The following is a 16,742-nucleotide window of genomic DNA, read 5'->3' as shown; positions in this document are numbered from 1 at the left end:
CGGGGCAGGGGGTGGGGTAGGCGGGAGTCTGAGCCAGAATCTCGGCATGAGCAGGTGGAGCCTTGGCGGGAACCCGCCTGGCGGAGCAGAGTGAGGCAGCGGGCTCAGCTGGGGCCATGGAGCTGCTTAAGCTAAACCGGAGCGTGCAGGGACCCGGACCCGGGCCGGGGGCTTCACTGTGCCGCCCAGGTGGGCCCCTCCTCAACAGCAGCAGTGCGGGCAACCTCAGCTGCGAGCCCCCTCGCATCCGCGGAGCCGGGACAAGAGGTGGGTGCCTCCCTAAGCCCCCACCACATGCTCCTTTTCACCGCACCCCGTAACACTAATAGAGCTTCCCCCGCGACTTCTACACTGCAGCGACAACCCCCCCCCCTCGTCCCCCTCATAGAACTAGCTCAGCCCCCAGAGAGCTCCCCCTCACACATTTGGTCCCTACAGCTCTTAAAACCACATCACAGCTTCACGTCACCTGGTCAGAACCCTTCACATTCCGGCCCCTGGTCACACCAGAGCTCTTGGTAACCCCCAAACAACAGCACCACACAGCACACATAGTTAAGGGACAAGAACCTCCCCTTGCCGGCCCTTCTAGATCTTTTTCTATCCCCCTTTTACATCCAGCTCACAGAACCACAATAGGAAAGGGCAGGAAGAAAGGAAGGCAAAAAGAAGGAGCTGGTTGAGGGAGGGAGCACGGTGGGAGGTCTGAATGGGAAGTTAGTTGTAATCTGCTGTGTATCCCACCCAACACCAGCCTTCCCAAATAAGATTTTCAAGTCTGAATTAGACTGGACACTGGGGGATGCCACCTTAGAGCTGCCTGACTGCATTATTTTGCTCATCCTCAAACCCCTCTGCCTCCCAAGTTGGAGTTCTCAAGGCTCTGTGCTTCCCAGCTCTGTTCTTGCTTGCCCTCTCCCTTCCTCCCTCCTCTCATAATGTCTCCCAGCCACTTCCAAATCCTCTCTCCACTCTGCCCTTCTCTAAGTCTCACCCTGCTAGACAGGCTGCCCCTTTCATCACCCCTCCCTTTGTGTTACTATCACCTCTTCCCATCCATCCATCTTTAAACTGCTTCCAAACACCCAGTCCTCAGAGTGACTTTTACTCCTCCTGTCAGCTAGCATCTCATTGTCTTGATGAACATCTTAAAATACATTTTCTTCCCTTTCTGAACCCTTCCTGTCCTGACTGTTCTCCGAACACCTTCTATCCTAGTCCCTAGGTTAGGTGCTGTGGACACAGGGATGAACTAGACCCAGTGTACACATTCATCAGTCCATAGTCAAGTGCAGAGAAAGACCAATGGAAAAATCACAGTCAGTAAGGAACAAAAGGGCTGGACTAGGGGACCCAAAGGAGATAGGTTTGAGAACTTCACAGAGGATGATCCCTGGGAGCTGGCATCTTGAAATTAGAGTTCAGTAAAAAGAAAATGAATGGGATTCTTTAAAAAAGGGAGCAATGATAAAGCAGAATAAGGTTTTTCTAAAATCAAGAAGGGAAATAAATTGTAACCCAAGTATTATTTATCACACAAAATAATTCATGCCTTTTTTTCCCCACTGGTTACACACTGTCACTTAGATTCTTTCATTCAGCAAATATTTATTGAACCAGAGATTGTGCTAGACAGCAGGGATATGAGTTGAACAAAACTGGCATAATTCCTACTTCATGGAGCTCAGAATTTTGTGGTGAAGAGAGATAAGTAAATAGAGAATGGCAACCTCAAGTGGAAGAGACAAGGAATACAATGGGGACACACAGGAGGAGCCACTCTGGCCTAGCCTAACCAAGGGATTGAAGTTGGCTTCCTGAGGAGGTGCTATGTAAAAATGAAAATGAAAAAGATGAGAGCAAGCCAGCTAAGAAGAGGCAGAAGATGCAAAAAGCATCTCAAGTAGCGGGGTAGGATGTGTTAAAAAGCCCAAAGTTTAAAACCGTGGCACTTCTGTTCAATGTCATATAGTTTCTGAGTGGCTGGATCATGTATCATTAAAGATAAATAATAAACACTCAGGCTGGGGACCAGCCTAGAGAAATTACAGACAGCCTTAGGGGCCTGGCTAAAAAGTGTGGATTTTTATCCTGAGGACATTGGGAGCTACTTAAAGATTTATCAGTAGTGCCAGAATTAGTTGCGTAGTGTAAAGAATGGACTGGAGGATGAGGTAAAATGCAAAGGAATACTCTCGAAAGATATTATATTACACATGTCTGTGTGAAAGATGATGCTAGATTAGACTGAGGTCTTGACGGTGGGCATAGAGAGTAGTAGATAGATTTGAGAGTTCCTTCTGGAATGGAATCAACTGAGTAGAAGTGGAGAAGGTAGAAGGAGTCAAGGGATGACATCCAGTTTTCTGGCTTGGATTGTTGAGTCAATGTTGGTACTATGTAATGAGAAAGATATATATCAAAGGAGCAGGTTTGGAATAGGTAATTATAAACTCAGTTTGAAACCCACTAAGTTGAAATGCTGGTGGTACATCCAAGTGGGGTTACCAAATCAACTGTTGAATCCAGGGCTCTGGAACTTACCAACAGAAGATCAATATTTTAAAGCCAGACAGCTGGACTGGTCTTGCACAAGTATAATCCTATAATCCCAGCTACTCAGGAGGCTGAAGCAGGAGGATGATGTGTTTGAAGCCAACCCCAGCAACTAGCAAAACCCTACTTCAAAGTAAAAATGGGCTGGAGATGTAGCTCAGTAGTCAGGCACCCCTGGGTTCAATTCTTAGTAATAAATAAATAAATGTCAGAAAAATGAAAGTCCATGAAGGAGATTCAGACAGAACTGCCAGAGAGAGGAGCTATGTCCTTCTAGAAAGCAAGCAAAAAAAAAAAAAAAAAAAGACAGTTTTAAGCAGGGTGTGATAAGTGAGACCCAGTGCAGCTAATACAAGTCAGATGAGAACAAAACAGTTAGAAGAGCATCCTTTGGATTCAGTAACAAGAAATCCTTCGGAAGACTTGTAGGTATTAAGGTCTGACTACGTTAAGTTTAAGATTGGGCCAGCGGGAATGGGGTTGGGAAAATGAACAAAGGTATTTGACAAAAACTTCCAAGAACTTCACGGGAGGGGGAGAAAGAGAAATAATAGGGTAGTACCAGAAATAGGACTGGGTTAAGGAAGAATTATTTGTTAGTTGGTTGGTTTGTTTTGGTATATGCCTGTGTGTATGTATAGTAGTAGTATTAGTAGTGGTAGAAATAAGGGCATTTAAAACAATTTATATTTGAGGCAGGATTTTTCTATGTTGCCCAGGCTGGTCTCAAATGATCTGCCCACCTAACTAGCCTCTCACATTGCTAGGACTACAGGTGTATGTCACTTATAGGATATTTAAGATTTTTTGATGGAAGAAGGCCAAGAAAGAAGATTGAAGGTTCTGATAAGAAAGAAGAAAGTCTATAGAGCAAGGATCCCTGAAAAATCAAGATATAAAGTGATTCAGAGCACAGAGGCAATAATAGACCTCACTTAAACAGATATTGTTGCTCACACACATTGAAATGTTACCCAGGTAGTCAGATATTACACACATAGACTCATTCAGATATTACCCACACAGATTCAGATGTTATCCAGGCTCACTCCTATGTTACCAATAGAAATTTGCAAATTTTGTTCTGTTTTTTTCTTTCTTTTTTTTTTTTTTTTGGTATCAGGGATTGAACTCAGGGCGCTTAACCACTGAGTAACATCTCTGGCCCTTTTTCATGTTTTATTTAGAGACATGGTCTCCCTAAGTTGCCCATGGCCTCACTAACTGAGTTGCTGAGGCTGGATTTGAACTTGTGATCCTCCTGCTTCAGCCTCCTGAGCCACTGGGATTATAGAGATGCACCACCATGCCTGGCACCCACTTTATTCTTATACAAACTTGCAGAATTGCGTATCACTTATGTATACTCAGGTACTACCCACAGACGGATGTTACCCACATTCACTGTTTCCCACAGTCACTTAGATGTTACCCATCCACCAAACTCTACTCACTTTCATTTTATTATTATCCACACACAACTACATATTGCCCATGCTTGTTTAAGTAACCCTTCTCCAGATATTACCCATAAAGTTACAGTTATTACTCTTATATGCTCAGATATTATCAGAAAAATAAACTAAATATTACCTGTATTTACTCATGAGCTCAATAATTTCACTCAAATAAGATTAATAGCTGGGCATGGTGTCACTTGCCTGTAATTCCAGCAAGTCAGGAGACTAAGTCCTCAGTTTGAGGTCCCCTGGACAACTTAGGGGATCCAGTCTCAAAATACAATTTTTAAAAGAGGTTTGGTATGTAATTCAGTGGTAGAGCTTGCCTAGCATATGCAAGATCTAGGACCTATCCCCAGTCTCTCTCTCTCTCTCTCTCTCTCTCTCACACACACACACACACACACACACACACACACAAATACTTAATTGAGTTTAATTTCTCATGTTAACGTGTTAACATTTCCCACGTTTGGATATTACTTTTTAATCTCTCATCATCATCACTTGGCTATTCCTCCATTAACATACTTATCTATGAATGTAACCTATGCTTCTTGAAGGTGTTATCTACAAAATACAATGTTGTTTACAGAGACTTGGTTATTACCCTTGTTTGTTCAAATACCACAACACTTAATTAGTTATTCCCTGAATTTAAATTAACCCATGCTCAATATGATATTGCCTTACAGATATGCAAATATTACCTTTCCTCAAATATCACCCAGGGAAATAAGGTTTACTTTCACCCTCCCACATGTTATCTCAAAGACTAAAGTCTTACTCAGTGCTTACTCTATTACCTACATATCCTTGCAAGTATATTCTGCTCCATGGTTCGTATCCACTGATGTCTCCCATTAACCCAACTAATATCCATCGTCATTCAGATGCTTTTCATGCCTACCACAGAGACACTGATATTACATTGATGTCCATGTGCATAGATGACCAGTCCTTCCAGGATAGAGGCATCAGTAGCTTTAGTGTTCTGTGGAGTACTTTCTTAGAAAATCCTGGTTTTTATTTTATGTTACATTGTCTGGAATTTTGTGCTCAGACTTCTCTGCCAACGTCTGGACAGAACAAATGCAAATCTTCCAGACCCCAGAAGAACTGAACTGCCCCGGTCTTCTGAGTGCACTGGTCTGGTTTCTACTTTCCTCTCATTACCAAGAAGCTTATGCCTAAGGATAAACTATGAAGGCATTCATATCTGTTCCCCAGGAGCTGCTACCACCCTTCCTTTCACCCCAAGTTAGCTCTGGGTTCACTGTGGCCACTCATCTACTGTGACATGTGCGCACACACACACACACACACACACCCCTTAATATTTTAGTTTTGTGTGTGACTCTTAAAATTAATAGACTATTTTTAGTTTGGAGTTCACAGAAAAATTGAGCAGAAAATAGAAACTTCCTATATACTCTTCCTGCTACTCCCACATACAACAGTCATCGAGTTTATATTATTAACATCTTACGTTAGAGTGGCACATTCATCACAACTGATCAGCCAATACCGATACATACAACTAAGCACTGTATTTCACATTAGACTTCATTTTTGTGTTATACAGTTCTATGTGTTTTAAGAAATGTATAATGATGCATATCTACTGTTATAATATCATACAGAATACTTTCACTGCCTACAAAATCTCTTGTGTTTCACCTAGTCATCCCTCACTTTCCAAACCCTGTCTCTAAGATTACTTTTAATTAGAATTTTTCATGTCCACTATTTGTTCAACAGCAAAGATCTAGAAATACAGCAATGGCTTGGAATAAGATAACAGCTAGAAATGCCCAGTAAAATAGCAAAGTGTTGTACAATTTCTGGCCATTTTTTACTGGGACTTTGGCTTCTAGCTTTCAGGAATCCTCGAACAGATTAGGTTCATAAGGTGAAGCTTTCTGGTCTACTATAATTAGCCAAGCTCAAGGACATAGACATCAGCTGGATTAAAGAATGAGAAATATGCTTTTCACATTTCAGAGTGCTCTACCAACTTGAGATGTAATAATTGCATTGAGAATTAGTTGAAGAGAGATCTAGAGGAGGATGTAAAGAGGTGATGGAACTAGACAGATTAAGGAGGTAGGCAGGCTAGAGATGGAGAGTCAGTGGACTTGGAAGAGACACAGAGAGTAAAAGAGAGACCACTAGCTCTTTTATGTTTTCTGGGTCCAAGAACTTCTTTGACAAAATCCCCTTTCCAACGGTTCATTGTTTCCTCCTATATAAGTATGCACGTGCACGCGCATACACACCCACACACAATTTGTCCATAATCCTTCCTTAGAGGAAAAGTAATGAATCCAAAATCACAGCCTGTCATTGACCCCAAACACCCTCCATCATGTGTCTTCATGTCAAAGGTAGAGAAGGGAGGGCATACTGGAGCACCTAACAGAAGTGAAGGGTGGATAAAGAGGAGGAAGACAGGTGCTTTTTTGTCCTGAGAGACAGGTTCATTAACAAGCATGTATTGACTGCCTTCTACATGCCAAGCATTTTGCTGACTGCAAGCAATATCCTAGAAAAAGAGATGAACATTGTCCCTGCCCTCAAGAAGTCCATAGTCAAGTGAGGAAGACAGAAAAGTAAATATTGTAACAGAGTAAGAAATGTCATGATAGAATATAGAGAAAGGGAGAAAGAAGTATTTGAATTGATATTTGGGAGAAGAAGGAGGCAGTATTATGAATGACAGAGCAGTGAAGGAGCCAGAGGAAGACAAGCATTTTAGGGATCCAGAGACCTAGCCTCTATTCTGATTCAGCTCCTTACAACTATGTGTTCCTGAGCAAGTAATGTGACTGCTGAGTTCAGTTTGGAGATTTCTTAAAAATAACATTTACATGATGCCTACAAAAACTTCTGAATTGGTTGATGATATTTATAATAAAATGATTCCATTGGGAGCTCAGAAAAGAGACAGCCAATGTATGCGGCTGGAGAAGAGAGGGCTACCCCCTCTGTAGCTGGGAAGGTCTGTCCCCTGACATCTCTCCCTTCAAGCTCCAGTCTCCCTCATGCTGAGGCCATAGGGATAGGTGATTCCATCTACTTCAGTTCAAATTCAGTTTTGTGTAGGTCTGCATGGCTGTGATATGGAGATCCAAAGATGAATCCACCTCCCAAAAGGCAATGACACAAACGCATAGTGCCATTCTCCTGTCTCCTCTGAGTCACCCAGCAATGTGAGGGATATCTCCTGTGAGCTCCCATAGCACTTTGTTCGTCCTTCAGCCTCACTCTTCATCATACTACATGGCAATTATCTGTTTAAGTATTTGAGTTTCTGTCTCCACTGTGAACTTTCAGAGGGCAGGGAGTTTGCCCCAGTACCTGGCACAAAGGAAATCCTCTGCAAATGCTTATTGAGTGAGAACGAATGTATGGAGATGACTGAAATATAAGGCAGAAAGTAGAAAGGGCTCCAATAGATGCATAAAGAGCATGCCTGGGTCAGAAGAAGGGGAGATTAGTACCTTTCCAGAAGGGCCTTATAGAGGAAGTGGCAGTCAATCTGAGACTTGACATGGGGTGAGTAGGCATTAACCAGATACAGAAAATAAGTTTGTGATAGGGGCAGCAGTAGGGGGTTGGTGAAAGACTGAGAAGCCAACTTGAGCAGGGAAGGAGTCACGAGTGCATAAGATGCATTCAAGAAACTGAGTCATCCAGTTTTGCTTCAGTGGATACAGTGCAAGGAGGAGGTGGGAAGTGGGAGGTTCAGTTTGGAGCATCCTGATGACATGCTAAAGGGTGGCAGACAGTACAGAGTAGTGAAGGATCTTTTGTTTTGGAAGGGCTGTTTGTTTTAGAGAATAAGGACTTGATCTTATCTGGCTCAAAAGATAATGGGTGGTCAACAATGTCAAATAATACAGATAGGTCAAATAGTACAGATTAAGAAGGAACCTTTAGATTTGGTAGTTAAAATATTAGAGATCTTGAGAAGAAGTGATGGGGGACAGAGCCTTGTATAGCAATGGATTGGGTGACTGGGAAGACACAATAAAATCCTTTCAAGAAGTTTGCCTGCAGGGCTGGGGATGTGGCTCAAGCGGTAGTGCGCTCGCCTGGCATGCGTGCGGCCCGGGTTCAATCCTCAGCACCACATACAAACAAAGATGTTGTGTCCGCCGAAAACTGAAAAATAAATATAAAAAAAGAAAATTCTCTCTCTCTCTCTCTCTCTCTCTCTCTCTCTCTCTCTCTTAAAAAAAAAAAAAAAAGAAGTTTGCCTGCAAAAGAAGGGAAGCATTTGGAAACAACCCTTGAGAAGATACAGACTTTCTTAAGGAAGAGTAGAGTTAGGCCAACTTAACTAAGCCTTAAGGGGTTAGAAAGGTAAAGGATTTAAGTTCACCTCTTACTAAGGAGGTGGGGAGAGCATGTTCTTGGAATGTAGGGATCTGGCTGGGTGGTGAGGTTGGGGATAAGTTGGGTTGGGGGCTCTAGCTGAGTGGAGCCAGAACCCCTGACGCTCTCTCTCCCTTTTCTGCCCAGAACTGGAGCTGGCCATTAGAGTCACCCTTTATGCAGTGATCTTTCTGATGAGTGTTGGAGGAAATGTGCTCATCATTGTGGTCCTGGGATTGAGCCGCCGCCTGAGAACTGTCACCAATGCCTTCTTGCTCTCACTAGCAGTCAGCGACCTCCTGCTAGCTGTGGCTTGCATGCCCTTCACACTCCTGCCCAATCTTATGGGCACATTCATTTTTGGCACAGTCATCTGCAAGGCAGTTTCATACCTCATGGGTGAGTGAGACAACTACCCTAACCCTTGATCCTCTCCTTGACAAAGGTAGGGGTCTTCTCTAATTGGGGGAGAGGGTGAGGAAATAACACTGGTGAGTGTGTGGTGCAAATTTCCGAGGCCATTCCTTCTTTTTCCCTTGCTTAGGAGTGTCTGTGAGTGTGTCCACGCTAAGCCTTGTGGCCATCGCCCTGGAGCGGTACAGCGCCATCTGCCGACCACTCCAGGCACGTGTGTGGCAAACACGCTCCCATGCAGTTCGTGTGATCTTAGCCACGTGGCTGCTGTCCGGCCTGCTCATGGTACCCTACCCTGTGTACACTGCTGTGCAGCCAGTTGGACCTCGCGTGCTACAATGTGTGCATCGCTGGCCCAGTGCACGGGTGCGCCAGACCTGGTGAGGGTGCCCAAACGCTTTCTTAGAATACCTTCATCAGATGCTTATGACCATTCTCCGTAACAGTCCTCCAGTTGCTTCAAGAATCATGCCAATTCCCATTCTGCACCTACCACCCTGGAATTCTAATTTTGGGCCCCTCCCCAGTTATCTTGCCCTTCTCAGCAGCATCCCCAAACCCTACTCCTTCATCAGCTACCTGGCCACAGCCCTAGAGATACCAACCTTGGCTCTTCTGTGATAACAACTGATAGAAACCCATATATTTGGACTGTGTTCTGTTTCTAGGTCGGTGCTGCTGCTCCTGCTCTTGTTCTTCGTCCCAGGTGTGGTTATGGCAGTGGCCTATGGGCTTATCTCCCGCGAGCTTTACTTAGGACTTCGCTTTGATGGAGACAGTGACAATGAGAGCCAAAACCGTGTCCGAAGCCAAGGAGGGCTGCCGGGTGGGGCTGGACCTGGTGAGCAAGATCCTAGAGGGGCGGGACTTTGGAAAGGGTGGGGCCTATAGTAGGTGGGGCTATAAGGTGCCAGGTTAAATGGAGGGCCTGGGCAAGTGGAGATTGGGTTGGAGGTTAGTATGACTCTGCCTTACACTCTGACAGTTTACCCTCTGTGCCCAGGTCCTGTCCACCAGAATGGGCGTTGCCGAAATGAGTCTGGCTTGACTGGTGAAGACAGCGATGGTTGCTACGTGCAACTTCCACGTTCCCGTCCCGCACTAGAGCTGACCACACTGACCGCGCCTACTGCTGGGTCAGGACCTGGCCCCCGGCCCACCCAGGCCAAGCTGCTGGCCAAGAAGCGCGTGGTGCGAATGTTGCTAGTGATCGTTGTGCTTTTTTTTCTGTGTTGGTTGCCTGTGTACAGCGCCAACACATGGCGTGCCTTTGATGGCCCAGGTGCACACCGGGCACTCTCCGGGGCCCCCATCTCTTTCATCCACTTACTAAGCTATGCTTCAGCCTGTGTCAACCCCCTAGTCTACTGCTTCATGCACCGTCGCTTTCGCCAGGCCTGCTTGGACACATGTGCCCGCTGTTGCCCAAGGCCTCCTCGAGCTCGCCCCAAGCCTCTTCCAGACGAAGACCCTCCTACCCCTTCCATAGCTTCCCTGTCCAGGCTGAGCTACACCACCATCAGCACCCTGGGGCCTGGCTGAGGGGTGGCAGTAGTGTGGGCTGAGGCAGAACAAACAAGCCCTTAAGCACAAGATCCCATCCACATGCACAATAAATACAAACCAAAACTGACACCCAACAGCATGGACTAGCCCCTATACACAGGAAAAGGTAAAGGAAGCAGGAAACAAGCTTATACAGAAAAGGAGGCATACTTCTGTTATAGATGGAGCCTATCCCCAGAGATCTGGCACTGACCATGGACAGCATCCCTAGCAGGGAAATATCCCTAGTCAGTGGGAACTTTGACAAGATCTGACCTGCCCTTTGCACACACATACATTAACAGCTCTGATTCTTTAGGGGCTATGGAGCCTGGCACAGGAGTGACTCTGTATGTTCTAGGCTGTCCCCAGTTTGACCTCACAAACCTTTCCTCAACTAGCACTGAAAATACCAACAGGCCTAATCTCACATCTCCCTGATCAATAGGCTGTTTAGCACTGAAAACTACTTCATCTCTTTCCAGTTAAGAACTGTGGACCTGCCTTCTCCTCCTTCACCAGACTTCTTTTTAAAAAATAATAATAAACTTGGCTTCCTCCTAGACTTCCTTTCTGGACTTTTTCAGAGGCAGGTGAGGAGGTGTGGGATTTTGTGAAGTCCTCCCTGTCAAATCCCTTCCATAGCTTCCCAGTCCTTTGCACCCCCCTGTGCCCAAAAGTCCTTGATTTGAGGCTAGATGGGACAGGGTTTACTCTCTTTGAGTGTCACAGTAGCTGGGAGTAGATGTAGGAGGCAGGATATCCATGACGTGTCATGATTCCATTGTTAAGGTACTATAAGCATGGATGCTTATTAAAATTCTGATGAAAAGATAAAAGAGGAAGCATTGCATAATAAGACTCAGCATATTCAAGGAGTGTCTGAAACACCAGGGATCAGACCATGACAGGTGTATAGAAGTTAAGAGTAGGGCCTTTTTTTATGGTACATTTTCTATCCTCCATCATCAGAGCCTGGCCAAAATCCACCTAATGAAAGAACCCTGACAGGCTATAACAAAGAGGCCTAAGGGCAGAGGCTTGGCTGGGTTGGGGGCTGATGGGACTGTACCTGAATAGGAGTCTGAGAACCCAGACTCTGGTGTGACTATAAAACTGATTGAGCCCCAGAGAGAGGCAGAGACCAGCGACATCACCTCTATACACACACAGGAACAGAAGACTTCACCAAGGGACATACCTGGATAATCAAGGGGTAGTGTTATGAGAGAAGTTCCAGTAATAAAAGGGTGTTGTGGTTTTGGATATGTGGTATCCCCTAAAAGCTCATGTGTGAGACAAAGCAAAAACATTCAGAGGTGAATGATTGGATTATGAGAGTCGCAACCTAATCAGTGAAGTATTCCACTGATGGATTAACTGGGTGGTAACTATAGGGAGGTAGAATCTGACTGGAGGAGGTAGGTCACGGGAAGTGTGCCTTTGGGACTTATATTTTGTCCCTGGTGTGCTGAGATCACTTTCACTGCTTCCTTGTTGACATGTGCTGAGCTGCTTTCCTCCACCACGCTCTTCTGCCATGATATTCTGCCTCATCTCAGTCCCAGAGCTATTGAGTCATCCGTCTGTGGACTGAGACAACAAGCTGAAAATAAACTTTTCTTCCACTACATTGTTCTTGTCAGATCTTTTAATCATAGCAATTTAAAAAAAAAACTGACTAAAACAGAGGAAACAGACCTAGAGGAAAGAAAGCGGCCCAAGACCATACAATAAATTAGAGCAAGATAGCAATGATGATAGTGACACTGAGCTGGAGATGGGGAAAGAGCCACACCCATGAGGGACACATCCATGCTTTGTAGGAGGTAAAGTATACACAATTTGGGTTCTTTTTTAAAAAAAAAGGAAAAAGAAAAATAACAGATACCAAATTGCCCAGGGACTGTGTAAGTGAGGAGCCTGAAACCTAAACCTTCGTAGCTATACCTCCCAAGTCCACCCAGTAACTACTCTGGAGAGGAGCTGGATGGAGAGGACAGTGAAAAAGGAGAGTGGGTCTTCTGTTTACCAGGGCTGGGATTGCTCCCATCCATCCTTCCACAGGGCTCTGGGCTGCAAGAGGCAGGAGGAAGGGAAAAAGGGAGGGAGAAGGCGTTGCAAGCTGTCAACCTAAGACAGTGCTGGTTAAAAATAGAATCCCAGCTGGTCTGAGGAGCTGAAGGGAGATACTGAGCCGTAGTCTCTCTTGCCAACTTTTCTCTGCAGCTTGCCTCTAGTTTCCCCAGCATACCTGACTCTTCCTTATAAAGGGATATTGACAGCTACCCCAATGTTAGCCCCTTCCTCTGGACTTTGTTAACTTGGACTTTTGGTGACCACCAGAGGCAGCGGGAGCTGTGTGGGGAAGTGCTGGGTCCAGCCTGTTTAAGGTGGAACGTGGTTCAGGCCTGGCCTAGAACCCAGCACACAGGCATAGTCTGACAAAGTCAGCCCTTTGGTCTGTGGATAACATATCCATCAGCCTGCTCCATGCCATGTTCAGTTACCAGATGTGGAATCTTGGGCTTCTCCCCCATCTAATTTTCCATTTCTTGAAGCCTGATAAAGTATATCAGGTCTAGATTTCATACCACTGTCCCCATGAACTCCTGCCCAGTCACTCTAGAAAAGCATATATGTTTTTACAGTACTTGCTGTTTTCCCTCTTTTATTGTAGTTATTCATGTCTCTGTCTGATTTCCCCTATTAGGCTGGGAACAGGATAATGTAGTGGGAAGATGACTGAGCCAGGTGATGGAGGGGGAGGTGGTGAAATCTAATGCTATGGTACTATGTGACAGGCACTTTATAGACACTAATTCATTTCACTCTTAGAACACACCTACAGAACATTACTCCTCTTTTGAGAGGTGAAAAAAGTGAAGCTGAAAAGGCTTAAGGGAGTTATATGAGGTCCATATTAGAGCCAAGAACTGAGCTTGGGTATCTGAATCCAAAAACTTTTTCCATTATATTGTGTTGCTTTCTTTCAATCCTGGAAGACCTAGATTCCAGTCCCTACCTACCTTTTTAAAGTTGTATGAATTCGTGCATTAGTTATCTCAGTGACTTTTAATAGGAGTTATACGATAGGAATAGTGACATTAACTTCACACTGCCATTTTGGAAATTCTAACAATGTTCACAAGGTGTTTATCACTGCACTAGGCACATAGCAAAAGAAAAGTTGACTTGAAGTTGCTTCAAGACCCAGAAGAAGAAACAATATAAAAAAATAAAGCCCTCAGCAAATAGTTAGAACTATAGCTTGAGTCTTGAATTCCCCCAAAATGCCCATTTGTTGAAGTCTAAATTCCCAGCTCGGTGAAATAGAGAGGAGGCGGAAACTGTAAGTGGTGGGGATTAGGAGGACTTTGGGTCCGTGGATCTTCAGGGCATTCAAAGGCATGTCATTGAAGGGGACATTGGGATAACTGGCCCCTGCTTTTCTCTCTTTTCACTTCCCAATCATCATGAACTGAGGAGCTTTGCCATGCCACACCTCTTCACCATGATGTGCTGCCTTTCCACAAGCCAAAAGCAATGGAGTCATTTGATCATGAACCTCTAAAATTCATGAAAAATTTTTTAATTAATCAATTTATTTATTTTACAGTAGAATGCATTTTGACATATTGTATACAAATGGATCACAACTTCTCATTCCTCTGGCTGTATATGTTGCAGAGTCACTCTAGTAGTGTAATCCTACATGTTTATAGGGTAATAATGTCTGTCTCATTCTGCCATCCTTCCCATCCCCACAATCCCATCCCTCCTCTCACTCCCCTCTACACAAACCAAAGTTCCTATGTTCTTCCCTATCTCCCCAACCAACTATGCATCAGCATCTGCTTTTCAGAGAAAACATTCAGCTTTTGGTTTTGGGGGATTGGCTTATTTCAATTAGCATAATATTCTCCAGTTCCATCCATTTACCTGCAAATGCCATAATTTAATTCTTCTTTTTTTAAGTCTTTTTTTTTAAAGAGAGAGAGAGAGGAGAGAGAGAATTTTAATATTTATTTTTTAGTTTTTGGCGGACACAACATCTTTGTTTTTGTATGTGGTGCTGAGGATCGAACCCGGGCCACACGCATGCCAGGCGAGCGCGCTACCACTTGAGCCACATCCCCAACCCAATTTAATTCTTCTTTAAGGCTGAGTAATATTCCATCCATTGTGTATGTGTAACACATTTTCTTTATCCATTCATTGGTTGAAGGGCATCTAGGTTGATTCCATTGTTTAGCTACTGTAAATTGAGCTGCTATAAATATTGATGTGGCTGCATCACTGTAGTATGCTGATTTTAAGTCCTTTGGGTATAAACCAAGGGGTGGGATAGCTGGGTCAACTGGTGGTTCCATACAAGTTTTCTGAAGAATCTCCATACTGCTTTCCATAGTGGATGCAGCAATTTGCTGTTCCACCAGCAAAGTATGAGTGTACGTTTTCCCCCACATCATTGCCAACACTTACTATTGCTTATATTCTGGATAATTGCCATTCTGACTGCAGTGAAATGAAATCTTAGAGTAGTTTTGATTTGCACTTCTCTAATTGCTAGAGATGATGAACATTTCTTTGATTGGTTGTATTTCTTCTTCTGTGAAGTGTCTGTTCAGTTCCTTAGCCAATTTATTGATTGGGTTATTTGGTGTTTTTTTTTTTTTCTTGGTGTTAAGTTTTTTGAGTTCATTATATATCCTGGAGATTAGTGCTCTGTCTAGTGTGTGTGGTAAAGATTTTTTCTCATTCTGCAGGCTCTCTCCTCACATTAGTGATTGATTCCTTTGCTGATAAGAAGTTTTTTGGTTTGAATCCATCCCATTCATTAATTCTTGATTTTACTTCTGGTACTTTAGGAGTCTTGTTCAGGAAATCAGATCCTAAGCCAACAAATTCATGAAATCTTTAAAACTATGAGCCAAAAATAAAATGTGCTCTTTATAAGTTGATTATCTCAGGCATTTTATTACAAAAATAGAAAGCTGGATAACATAAACAGTCATGAATAACTGAAAGGGACAGAACCCTGTGTCTGAGATGAGGTTTGGGGCCTGCTATAAGATAATTTTATAAAGTCAAGTCAGGATTTGAATCCAGGTCTGCCTGAACCCAAAGCTCATAATCTTCCCACTCCATATCCTGGTTCTGATTTCCCAGAGGCATCATTCAGGGATAAAGAAGAATGTGTTCGGGAGAGATTCAAATCACTCAGAACTCTTCCCAGGGCTCAAAGTAGAGATCAAATATTAAGTCTATAGCTCTGTAGGCTTAGAACACCATTGCTATAGGAAAGCCCTCATAGATCATCCTCCCCAAAACACAAGAGGGTAACAGCTCTGAAAATCTCACTCCCTCACATTTTCCAAGAAATCAGTTTAGTGGTTAAATCTTAGAAACTCCAAATAATATGGGAATAAGCCAGAGAAAAGTTGGTGTCACAGTGAACATGCATGGGGTGGACATTAGGCCAGATGCTGGTTCTTCTCACAGACATATCCAGCCAGAGTCTTAAATGACCATACACTCTGGCTAGTTATGTCTAGAATAGAGAGGAGGAAGCAAAGGATAATTTGTAGACTGTTCTTTCAAGTTATCTCTGGGAGAGGACACATGGAAGGGAAGAAAACAAAAGGTGATGAAGAAAATAAGTCTCATGTAGAGTATGAGCTTTGTTGTTAAGACACAATACCTAGAAGCAGGACCCTCTGGAAACCACATTCTTTATTACAGATTCTAAACATTGTTCTTTGGCTGCTTCCTGCTCTCTGAGCTTCAGTCACTGCTTCCCAAACTCAAGAAGCATTCTTGTTTTATCACTAACAACATGCTCAAAGATTAGCACTTTCCTCTGGACAGGGTCCAGACTTTTGGAAATGGAATTTTAGTCCAGCCATGAGCTACATCTTGAGGGTAGGAGACAGGTAACCAATTAGACCCACTGAAATAACATTTGGTCTTAAACAGTTTTGGGCATCAGAACTAGAGGTAGGCATATAAGTAGTGACAGATAAGATATGAAGGGCTCTTGAATGTACATTTAAATGATAAGGCTGGTTTGAGTGATAAGTCTGCCCAATATGCCAGGGTGAGACAAGCAGACTTTGAGAAACATGGGAGAGGTAGAAACCCAGGTCACTCCCTACTGGAACAGAGGATCCCAAGTACATTTCAAGAAACAGGATACAACACTAAATATGGGCAAGAAGGGGAGGTGTAAAGGCCTTACCTAGACAGAGGCAGAGCCTTCCAGATAGAACCTAGCTTGTGGGTGGTGGGGGGGTGGGGGAATATTCTTCTCTTGCCTCAAACCACATATGACTCTCCAGTCTTTCCAAATTTAGCAGTATTGGCCCTCCTTTGAAAATGGGGTAC

General features: G+C 43.9%; 1 protein-coding gene across 2 annotated transcripts; it reads left to right on the top strand.

Annotated features, from left to right (window-relative positions):
* The first annotated feature begins 15 nt into the window (after positions 1-15).
* Positions 16-11,986, top strand: Cckbr (cholecystokinin B receptor). Of its 2 annotated transcripts, none has more exons than XM_046438167.2 (5): positions 16-267; positions 8,544-8,795; positions 8,941-9,190; positions 9,479-9,651; positions 9,814-11,986. In XM_046438167.2, the coding sequence occupies exons 1-5, from the start codon at positions 117-119 to the stop codon at positions 10,350-10,352; spliced, it is 1,365 nt and encodes a 454-aa protein (XP_046294123.1). In that variant the 5' UTR covers positions 16-116; the 3' UTR covers positions 10,353-11,986. The 2 variants fall into 2 exon arrangements, with proteins under 2 accessions (XP_046294123.1, XP_058432925.1); XM_058576942.1 differs by lacking the exon at positions 16-267 and adding an exon at positions 8,266-8,384.
* Positions 11,987-16,742: the final 4,756 nt, after the last annotated feature.

This window comes from Marmota monax, unplaced genomic scaffold, assembly GCF_021218885.2.
Source record: "Marmota monax isolate L192 unplaced genomic scaffold, Marmota_monax_Labrador192_F-V1.1 WCK01_AAM20220418_F8-fsc00061, whole genome shotgun sequence".
Classification (NCBI taxonomy): Eukaryota; Metazoa; Chordata; class Mammalia; order Rodentia; family Sciuridae; genus Marmota; species Marmota monax.
The sequence above is the reverse complement of the archived record's forward strand: the minus strand, read 5'-3'. Positions and strand labels throughout refer to the sequence as shown.